This window comes from Chelonus insularis, unplaced genomic scaffold, assembly GCF_013357705.1.
Source record: "Chelonus insularis isolate UGA/USDA-ARS -01 unplaced genomic scaffold, ASM1335770v1 contig_324_pilon, whole genome shotgun sequence".
Lineage (NCBI taxonomy): Eukaryota > Metazoa > Arthropoda > Insecta > Hymenoptera > Braconidae > Chelonus > Chelonus insularis.
Window position 1 is genome coordinate 399,910 of NW_023276494.1, and position 12,067 is coordinate 411,976.

Consider the following 12,067-nt stretch of genomic DNA (forward strand, 5'->3'; position numbering starts at 1 on the left):
ATAATAAAAGATATTTTTATTCCAGACTGCAGTGATGCCAACGCGAGTGTAAATCATCCGGAGGACGCAATGGGACGGACGCGCGTTGCGCAAAGTGGTGGAATGCCAAAAATTCTACTCATCCTCTTCCCCTTAGTCCTCACGGTGACAGCAGTGCCGAATGTCAGATCAGAATCCGCAACAGGACCTGCCAATAGTGTGGGTCCACTCCCGGGTGGTTCTTCATCATCGGCGTCTTCTGCATCATCATCATCATCACTTTCTTCGTCTTCTTCATCATCATCATCGTCCACTTCATCTTCATCAGCAATTGGCGTTATTCCCGAGCCAGGTGCTAGTCTAGGTGATGGATTGAGTGGAAGTGTCAGTGGACACTCAGTACTGACATCTAGTTCTAACGGAAATGGCAGATGTGAGGACATCACCATTCCCATGTGTCGGGGAATTGGATACAACCTGACTGCAATGCCAAACGAGCTGAATCATGATACGCAAGATGAAGCAGGTCTAGAAGTCCATCAATTTTGGCCGTTGGTGGAAATCAAGTGCTCTCCAGACCTTAAATTTTTTCTCTGCTCTATGTACACACCAATTTGTCTACCAGAATATAGCAAGCCACTTCCGGCATGTAGGAGTGTTTGTGAACGAGCCAGAGCCGGTTGTGCTCCATTGATGCAACAATATGGATTCTCCTGGCCTGAGAGAATGGCCTGTGAACGTTTACCGAACCATGGAGACCCGGAAAACTTATGTATGGAACAAGATAATCATACAAATAGTGGTGGAGGTTCAGGATCAGGTCCAGCTAGCAGTGCTCCTATACCAGCAGGTCCACCACGACCTACTAGACCATCGAAGACGTCACAACCAGCCCGGTGTAAGGGAAAAAATTCAAAAAACTGTCAGCATCCCCCAGGGGAAAGGACAAGGGATTGCTTGTGCCGATGCAAAGCTCCCCTCGTACCCCTGGGGGTCACAAACGCCGGCACAAGCGGCCACGGGGCTCTGGGAAGCATGCACATCGTCGGGGTTCCAGTGCCACCATCAATCGGAGACAGCCAGAGTCAGGGGGTTGCCGGGGTTCAAAATTGCGCCCTTCCATGTCACGGGGTCTTTCTGTCGGCAGAGGAGAGAGGATTCGCAACCGTGTGGGTAACTCTTTGGAGCGGTCTGTGCGCCGCAAGCACTCTCACCACCGTAATCACATTCCTGATAGACACGCAACGATTTAAATACCCAGAAAGACCTATTGTCTTCTTATCAGCCTGCTACTTTGTCGTTTCCTTGGGTTACTTGGCCAGAAGTGTTATGGGTCATGAAGAAATCGCCTGTGATGGACCAGCATTGAGATCTGGAACTCAAGGACCAGGAACTTGTGTCACTGTCTTTTTAATGATCTACTTCTTCGGTATGGCATCATCAGTGTGGTGGGTGATTCTTGCCTTCACTTGGTTCCTGGCTGCAGGATTGAAATGGGGTAATGAAGCAATCGCCTCCTACTCTCAATACTTTCATCTTGCTGCTTGGTTAGCACCAACTGCTCAAACTGTTTGGGCTTTACTTGTTGGAGGTATTGCTGGTGATCCAGTTGCAGGTGTTTGTACTGTTGCACCAGAAGGTGTTCAAAAATTCATCCTCGTTCCTCTTCTAGTCTATCTGCTACTTGGAACCAGCTTTTTACTTGCTGGTTTCGTTAGTCTCTTCAGGATACGGAGTGTCATTAAGAGACAACCTGGTGCCAAGGCTGATAAACTCGAGAAACTCATGATTCGAATTGGAGTATTCTCAGTTCTCTATACTGTTCCTGCCAGTGCTGTCCTTGGATGTTATCTCTACGAATCAACTCAACGAGATGAATGGATTGCACATCTAGCTTGTCCTTGTAAAATTCAATCAAAGCCCATCTATTCCATCCTCATGCTAAAATACTTTATGGCTTTGGCAGTGGGCATCACCTCTGGTGTTTGGATTTGGAGTGGTAAAACCTTGGATTCATGGCGAAGACTTTGGCGAAGGCTCTTTGGTGGTGGTGTAGCAGCGGGAAATACTGGAATGGCAGGAGTGACAGGTGTCAGTGGGATTGGTAGTGCTAGTATGAAAGGTGTAGCTCGTGGTATGATGCCAGGATATGCACCATCAGGTCCTGGAAGTGCTTTACTTCCACCAGGGAGTGTTGCTAGTGCTTCTCAACATCATCTTCATCACCATGTTCTCAAGCAACCCCCGCTTTCGCACGTATGACGTCACCAGTCGGCGGGAGGCGACATGAATTCGGCCGGCTGTGAACAGCCTCAAAATCAACTTCAACACGAGAGGCCTTCCGCCCTGAGCAACTATGGACCCATTTAGCCCTTCGCCAGCGCCTCGCGGAGGCACACGCCAGCACATACGGCACCACATACGCCACATAGCGCTGCCACGATTTATTCTAGAAGGTCCCTGGCATCAACTACTGGGCCTCTGACTCCAGCCCACGGTCTTGCGCCTTCCTACACTCAAGCTACTGATGTCTAATCAATGACTGACACCATAGGGTGGGTTTGTGATCCGTGATTGGACACTTTGCCATAAATTTTTGCCGCATATACGTATATAATAAAAAAATAAACAGGGAATCAATTAAATCTCTGTTTAAATTATCGAGTCAATGTAGCAGTGATGTTTATTTTTTATTTTTTAATGTTTTTTTATTTTTATTTTTAATTTTATTACGCCGGGGAAAGTTCACCGTCCGTGACTACGCAAAGCAGAACTGCACGTCGTTTCGCAGACAGTCTCTGGCTAGTGAGTTTGTGTATTTGTGAAAACGAATGTTTGTACATGAGGGAGAGTGAGAGGAAGAGAAGTGAAGTGAAGAAAAAAATGATTTTAAAACAAAAAAGAAAAAAAAATAGAAATATTTTCTTCAGCTAAGGTTTCTCCTTTTTCTCCTTTATCTCTTACTTGTCTAGCTCGAGTGTGCATGTCCGTCTTTAATATTATGTATTCTCACTCTTGTCTAATTATCTACTAGCCATTTCTGAATAAGTACTGATTAGAGTCGTTGCAATGTATCTCTTTCACGTTAATTTGCAGCTAAAGATTTCTTTTTTCTATTTAAAAAAGGTGATGAGAAATCGTCACTAATTAAAACCTATATAATAAACATGTCAAAAGTACTATTAAATTATAATTTTTATATTTATTTATTTTTAATAATAATATGTGTATTTATTACTACAAGTTATTTGTAGAAATATTTGATAGACGTTGAAGGAGATACATTAGAAAAATGTAAGAATGTATAGGATAGTATTTAGGATAACAAAAGAATTATTATAATGTAAATACAATATATTAATAATTATTAATTATTATTTAGATAATAGTTTCGTTGTAAATAAATAAAGAGTTAGATTAAAATAATAACATAAAGAAAAACAAATAACAAATTAAATGTACAGAATAAAACAGTTCGATACTCGACAGATATGAAAATTAAAATAAAATAATCAAAAAGGAGAAATCTTAATAAAGAAGAAAATAATTATTTGGCATTTTTTATGAATGACTAAAATTGTATGAATGAGGTGATAAATATTTTATTATATATTGTAGAACAGTTTTTTTTTACCGTGAAATTTATAAAATATTAAAATATAGAATTTAAGTATAATAATTAATTTAAAAACAAAAAAAAACAAAATAAAAAAGAGGTAACACTGGTCACTGTTTCATATATATTTACAATAGGTCAAAAATATTGAAGATAAAAAATAAAATAAAATATAAATGGACAAAGAAATAATAGAGATTGATCACTGATTGTAATTCTCTCCTAATTAATACGTACTATATTGCTGATGAGAGCGAAAAATCATTTCTCCAGATGTAAATCAATGACAAAGTAATGAATTAGAGATGAAAGGGGGTGGGAGAGAAAACAGAGAGGTGAAAAGGAGAGAGCCACGTGCACCGTAGTAAAATGTATTACTATATGTACCGTGTATCTTGCGTGAGATGTGTAGTTGTGTCTCAAAGACTATTATATGTTTTCATTTCATTTATTCAGATCTCCGCCAATTCAACGTAGTTGTGTAGACCAAAATGCAATTAACAAGTAAATAAGAATATACTTTTTAAGTCAAGTTAAGCCAACAGTTTTATCTACAGTCGATTCTGTTTATTAAATACAACAGAACGACTATTGAATTTTTCAATATTCTTACGAGAAAAAAAGTCTTTCAATGTAACAATCTTTTTTTTATAAATAAAATTCTTTGTTATTACAATTATTTAAGTAGTATTTATTTATATTATTATAATAAAGCATAATAATGATTATTAAAATTGCAATTTTAAATATAATTCATACGTAAACATGAAGAGCTTCAATTAAATAATAATAATTATTATAAAAAGCTCTTATAAAATTATCAAATGATCATGTTCATAAACAACAGTGAAAAGAAAATAATTAATGATTTTTTTATACGACAATTCAGACGATTAAATAACACTTTGATAAAACATATACAATTTTTTATAACAATGAATTTAAACATTTTGGAAACTTATATAAAACAATGTATTAATTGAAGTACCAATTTTGTAAGTCAATTTTTTTTTTGAAATATTTTTTTTTCGTAAGAATAAGATTTATATAACTACAAAGTGTGTAAAGTCAATTCTAAATTGTGTGTGTGTTTTTACAAAAAAGACTTTCCAATAATTATATTTAAATGAAATTGAAAATAAAAGAAAAGCAAATCAACAGACAAATGGGGAAAGAAAAAAAAATCCAAATAAGCAATAAAAAGAATAAACCATATAATAAAACAATTCATCATAATTGCACTATTCTGCTTAACAACCATCCAATGTATGAGCGAAAACCGATACCTGCCTCAACGCAAACTTAATTGAGAGTCTCATTAGACTCATTTGCCAAATGAATGAAACAACAAACAAAAATGTAAAAACAAAATGAGTAATATGAGCATAACAAATGATAAACACACAATAGATGAACACAAATAAATAATAAACATTATGTTTATGTGAATAAATTATTATTATTATTATTATTACGATTATTGATAAAGAAATAAAAATAAAAAACGAGTAAATAAAATAATTAAATAGAAATGTAATTAAATAATTACTATAACGTATCGCGTATTAAAGTCACAGAGATTAGTCTCACATATCAGAAGAATTGAAGGAGAAACGAAATTTTCTACTGACGGAGAAAGATAAAATAATAGTAAGACCATGAATAATAATAATCATAATAACAACAAAGGAGAGAGAGTCAAATATGATAGCGTGAGGTGGAAGAGAGAATAGAAAGACGCGACGTCAAGAGACGAGGGAGAAAACTATAGCTTTATATGCGCATAACTTTGTAAACCACAACCGTTTTTTTGTCACGATAATTATCAATAAAAGACAAAAAAAGATAAAACATTTTTTTTTTGTTTTTTTAAAACAAAGTTTAATAATAAAGATGAAACAAAAATAAAAGAAAGTTATGATGATTTAATTTAATTTTAAAGCTCTCTCGCTCTCTACTCTCCCAACTTCCGCCATTTGATTTTATTTATTTTTATTTTCAAAACATTTTTAATCTTGAATAAAAATAATTAGCTAATGACCAACAACTGAAGCTTGGAAAAAATGACCGGTTGAAAACCGATAAAAATTTTTTACCGTACGGAAATCAAAATTGTATACGATTTTTAATACATTTTATTATTATTTAATTATATGCTTGTTTTATTCTTTAAACCCTTTTAATTCCCAATACCAACAACAAGTGATCCTCGATCCTTTTTCAAGATCATTTATCAAACATCATAGATCCTTAGTCTTCCGGGAATTTTTCAAGGACACCAGAACTGCATAGCGCAAAATCTAAAAGGCGATGAATCCGCCTGAACCACCCTCAACAACAAGACCCAGACGACATGAGAAAGAGATAGAGGAACGAATTTATAGCCTAAGGGAATTCTCTCTTAACTTCTTTCTCTTTCTTTCCTTTTAGATCCTATAGTTCCTGTGTGCTTGGTATCACAGCCATAAACAACTTATACGCACGGCAGGCTGACGTTTACCGCCCACAGTTGGCCCAACAAGATAGGAATCTCTTAGTCATTCGTATATGCTCGTTAACTCAAACCGTTTGCAAGAGTGATTATTTTCTAATCATCTCTCCTGTATGTAGTAGACTTTAATGACAGATTCCTTCATCACTTGGTTTAATCCTTTGAACACTAAGAGTAGGCACTTTTTTATTTTCAAGTAATGTTTAATCATGAATTATTGTCGTAGACATGAATAAATTTTTCCAATGAATAGTTCTTTTGAAGATTATTATCAATGGTGGGTTTGCTTAATTTCTGCCAATTTTATTTTTGTCAAACTCAAGTTTGAGGTTTTATTAAAGTAATTAAATTTACATTGACTTTTTAAAGTACCTTTTTTTATTAATTTATCTTATTTATTTAGACAAAAAAATTATTTATAATATTGATTAAGTAATAGTTGAATAATAATTTTTGCAAATGATTAAAAACAATTTTATTATTCAATTTGAGAGATTTCAAGATTTTATAACATGTCAAAAGCTAGAAAAATATATATTAAAGTGTTTCATAAATAATATTGTAATCAATATTTTGAACTATTAAAAATAAATATAAATAATTAAAATAACCAAGTTAGTGTGAGTTGATTGGTAAATAATTACCGGATGGTATTTTTTAAATTATAAAAAAATCTCAATATTGGCAACAATTCCATCACCACACACATGTTGCGAATTTTTTTTCGGAAAAAAATATGCACGATTCCGGGGCAAGAGTTTTGCGAGTCGGCTAATTAGTATTCACACACGAGGGAAGTTGAGCGCTGAGCAAACATACCCCGGGCTGTTCGCAGTATTTCAAAAAAAAAGGAGGGAAAAAAATGAAGAAACGAGGGGCCTGGCTACTCTCCTATATATGTGGGATTTGCGCAATGTATCAAAGCCTAGATCGTCTCCAATACTATCATCCATTTCTATCCAAAATGTATACATATATGTAACTACTCTTATTTATGTTCTACCAGACATTCATATCCATTTTAATATTCATATTTTTATCAAGATGAGGGAGGATCTTAATAAAAATTATTGACAGCTTAATTGAGCTTGAATTTCTTTGATTATGTCTTTAATTAACTTTATAGTAAGTATTTTAAAAATCATCTGCATATCAAGAAGTCAATAAAAAGAATAAAATAATTTTTTCTTCCTAAATATCATCATTTCTAAAGACTTTCAAATAATTCCAAGCACTTTGACATTGAAAGTAATTTAGCTACATTTATTTAATGATTTAAAATTATTAGTCAAAAGAATAATCAATTTTGTACACATCATAAAGAATTTCACTATAAAAACAACCCCCAAAAGATAGTCATTTATTGTTTCTTATTGAAACAAGTTTCCAAAAATTCTCTAGAAATATTTCAGCTATCCAAATATTTAAGAATGTAATTGATATAAAGAATCGATGATTGCCATTGATAAGATTGATAAATGATGATGTACGATGTGTGTAGATAAAGATGATAAAGTGAAAAAAAATTATATATACTTTAGGAAGAAGGTAAAATGACCGTGACGCATTTAGACTAGAAGGTTATTCGGAGTATATAAGAGAGAATTTCAAGTTATTTGCTTGTTGAAATATTAATGAAGGTTCTTTCTTGAATTTCCTGCGTTATTTTCTTCATTAAATAATCCTTGTTCTCCAAAAACAAATGCTGAAAGTATCAGTTAACAATTTACATTTCATCTTGAATTTCAGATGCCAGGAATACAAGAAAATCATTTGATTATATAAACACATTTTGATGAAATATTCATTCAAATAGGGTAACATCAACCATGTGATCATCTATTATTTACACACTAGTTAAATTAAGTCAATTAAAAACACATCATGATTACATATCATATTTTCTCCAAAATAAATAGCTTCTATTCTTTATCAGAAACTATGTTTCAATTTTATTATTTATTTCATTTATTATTAAGTTCTGATTTATTATTCATCAGTAGGACTCTCTGATTTCATCACTAATCAATTTTAGATGAATTCAATATAAAGTAACAGCAATTTCAGTGAGTCATTGAACCAATAAAATAATTTTCAGTGACTGTTCTACAAATATTTTATTAACTGAATCATTATTGAGCTTTGAAATTCATTTAATATTACATTCAACCCATTTCTGAGCTTTTTGAATTATTCACATGTTTTAATAATCTAAGATTGCTTTACAGGATCTAAATAATTAGTTTCTCTTGTTTATTTATGTTGTTATTCGAGAAACTCTTCATATGATAAGCAAATAAAGTTAGAGAAGACCCATGATAACATTAGCATATGAAATAATGATGAAAAGCTACAGAAGTAAGGGTAATTGAAAATGAAAGTGAGGTCAAAACCTAGAATATTTTGGATATGTTAAAAACTCTTTGATCCTTGTTCATGGTGCTTGATTATAGTCTTTATTGAATGCTTTTAATCAATTTAAAAGATTTGTTAGTAGATTTGGTGAAATTTTGTTGAAGGTAAAATAATGAAACCAATGATTTGGAAGCAGACAAGTTTGGACTTCAAAGAACTTCTTCTTATTCTTGGTTTACAATAATTCAGAAAAATATTCACATTTAGAAATGACTTGGAACATTATTTTTTTTCTAAGTGTCCAATATCAGTGAGTAGTGTATTTTTCAAACAAGAACTTATTTATCATTGTATTATTGGTATGAACATGAAGTTATTATTTTTAGCTTTTACTACATCCAGGAAACTTGGCTATTAACCAATGTTGTACTTTTAAATTAAAAAAGACAATAATGAATTAGACTTACAAGAAAAATAAAGTCCGTTGATTATTTTTATAAAGTTAATTTTTATAAGAACATGGAAAATAATACCAGAGATCTCCAACGCCATCAATGCTACTCTAGCTCAAATACCACCTAAAGCTTGTTTCAAGTACTAGAATTGTTTTAACAATTTTAATAAAGAGTTGAGAAAAAACATTGTTTTATTCACATTCTCATTAAAATAACAATTTTCCACGTTCTGACAACAAAAAATTCTTTGAATATTTTATTAGATGCTGGTGAATGTAACCACAACTGAAAAGAATATCACTTTAACATAGTACCACAGAGCTCTATTACAAATTCATGCATATAATTCAAAGATGACGAAACAAGACTGGCCACTATGAATGTTGCAAAGCGATTATCGTTCATCTATCTCAATATAAGCTGTACGTGTTGGTCTATCTTGGGTCGTAACTCTTGGAAAACAATACACTACAGACTTTTCTGACCCTGCTGATCCCTCGATGTTAATATTAAAGCATTCAGCTGCATTACACAAATATGTGCATGTAGAAGAACAACTAAAGTTCACTTTTTTGCTGGGTTTTTGTCTTCAACACACAGCTGTTGTCACCGACATGGATTAACGGTACACAGAAATCTAATTTGAATTATATCGAAAAGGGTTACCAAGAAAGACAATGACAAAAGCAGCTTAGATTCTGTAGTTTTACATTGTGAATCACAAAATCAATTGTTCGAGTTGAATAGCAAGTCAATGTTCTTTACCAAAGGGTAATTCAAGGAAGTTTAATTATTGATAGAGAATAAAAGATAAAAAGTTGTTGAGTATGATTATCATTCTAGATGTAATCTAAAACTAATTGGATACTTGCTATCATGATTACTTTACTGAATTTTAACTTTTTAAAAATCACTAATTTTTTTAATATTCATTTTCTTTATCACCCACAATATTTATTTAATCGAGTTGTTTATTTTTAACTGGTTTTTTTATTCAGAATAATTAAAAATTAAAAAAACTCATATAACAATTTAAGAACATGTCATAAAAATTTAATCGGAAATTTTAAAGCCCAATTCTCTGGTAATGTATGTTATCTTTTTTATTCCTCGATTTTTAAATAATAAATTGACTTTTTATTTTAAATTATTTATCAGCAAAAAAAATATGTATAAAGACTTTTCAGTTTAATTGTTTTGTTTTTAGTGGACATAAAGAGAGGAATTAAATGGAATTTTAAAAGATTTCATCTGAAAAGAACGATAATAATATCGAAAGAGTGTAGATTTCTAATAAAGTCGAGTAATAAAGTAAGTTACTACAGATCGAAGTCGAAGCTTTACGACAGAATCATGCTGTACACGATCGATTTGTCACGAGTTGTGCTTGCGTTCCAGCATGTACACGATAATAGGCACCTACTCCAATCAATTCGACAGAAGGTATACCTATATACGAGTCTCATGTTTCTTGCTCCAACTACTACTAACACCTTTACATACTACACTATCACACTCAATGAGAAGTCTATGTTTCCTTTAAACCTGAACACTCGTAAAGTTAGCTCGTTGTCGAAGACAAAACAACCAAGAAAAATAAACAGTAGTACTAAAATTGATTTTATTTTCAACTTTTTCAATTTCACTTGTGGAGTTATAACAAATTTTTATTCATTTAGAATAATATTTATGCCATAAATTTTTCATTTTCCACCATTTCTCTCTTTTATATTCCCATAAATACTGTCATATTCATTTTGATTTTTTACACTAAGAAAAAAATTTACTAATTTTAATAAAATATTGCTATAAATAATTAAATTAATCAACTATTATGTGAATATATTAAATAATTAATTGCAGTTATGTATTCAAATATTTTATTAATATTAATAAAGTTTTTTCTTAGTACAATAAATACTTTTTACTTTCTCAAAATATATTACGATATATTTTAAAAAAAAAATTCCAGTTAATTTCAATTTCACTCAATAATTTTATATTTTTACGCTGATTTATCCGTAAAATGGAATTTTTATCGTTGCTAATAAATTCATTATTTATCTATCATTTCCATTATTGGGTAACAGTATCCTATTTTTCTACTTTCTTAAACAAATCAGCAACTATTCAGTGAAAGAATTAGTGATTGAATTTTGATGATTACAAAGTAATTTGAAAATTGTTAAAGAAAAAAATAAATGTGTTTTTAAAAATTTTAATATAGTTCCTTTTGTTTCTTTAATTATTAAAAACTGATAACTGCGAAAAATTGCTACAGCAGTATGCTAATTAAATCAGTTAAATTTAACTAATTCTCAGTAGCATGACTGAGATAGCTGTCACCAATGACTGATAGTTAATATTCTCTGATCATTTATAATAAAATAATAATAAAGTAATTTAATCATGAAATTATGTGATAAATTAATCAGCTGTTAAAATAAAGTAAAAAGCCTCCACGAAATTCGTGTACTCTTCTTTAATTAAACTTCATTTCCTGCAGTCGTTTTCAGATTATTTTCCACACGTGTATACACGATGGAAGAATGAACAAAAAGTAAATGCATTTGAATTTTCAGAGTCTCAAATTGAGTGTGAACATGTAGACGAAATGACTTGAATTTGCTTTCTCAAGCATTTGTGCAGACTCCCAATTTCCGTGGACTATTTTCAGAAGTCGAAAGAACACACAGTGGAGCAAGTAAAAGAGGAAGCAACGAAGACGATATGTGTTGTAAATGTAAGAAGATACGAATTTTTAAATGAGTAAAAGAGAAGGAATATTTTTCTTCCTTTCTTTTATGACTCTTTATATATATATATATATATATATATATATATATATATATATTTTTTATCTTTTTTTAAATAAAAGAGAGAAAGAATCCAGCCAATCTGTTCGTTGCGGATGTTTGTATTTATTTGTCACGACGATTGTCAGGATTTTTTGGGGCTCAAAGTAGTTGGGGGTTCATGCAGTTGTTTTTGCACGCACCATAAACGATTTATACGGTAGTTCGTCACGTTCCGCGTGTCGGGTGACGTGTGATTCAGTTCTCTTCCATAAACATATACACTCACGTCATCAGGCTCGTCTATCACAGGTATATTTAATACATACATGTCTTGTACTTCATCAAATAAAAATTTTTAATTGCAGCAAGTGAA

At 31.8% G+C, this 12,067-nt stretch overlaps 2 protein-coding genes across 4 annotated transcripts in view; one reads left to right on the forward strand and one right to left on the reverse strand.

Moving 5' to 3' along the window:
* Positions 1 to 3,063, forward strand: part of LOC118065901 (frizzled-2-like) — a 77,894-nt gene extending 74,831 nt beyond the window's left edge. For all 3 annotated transcript variants that reach the window (XM_035081478.1, XM_035081477.1, XM_035081476.1), the window contains one exon: positions 26 to 3,063. In XM_035081478.1, the coding sequence (XP_034937369.1) occupies positions 70 to 2,241 (2,172 nt within the window). In that variant the 5' untranslated portion in view covers positions 26 to 69 and the 3' untranslated portion in view covers positions 2,242 to 3,063. The remainder of the gene's footprint in view (positions 1 to 25) is intronic.
* LOC118065906 (uncharacterized) overlaps positions 1 to 12,067 on the reverse strand; it is a 122,545-nt gene that overhangs the window by 105,129 nt on the left and 5,349 nt on the right. The window lies entirely within an intron of this gene.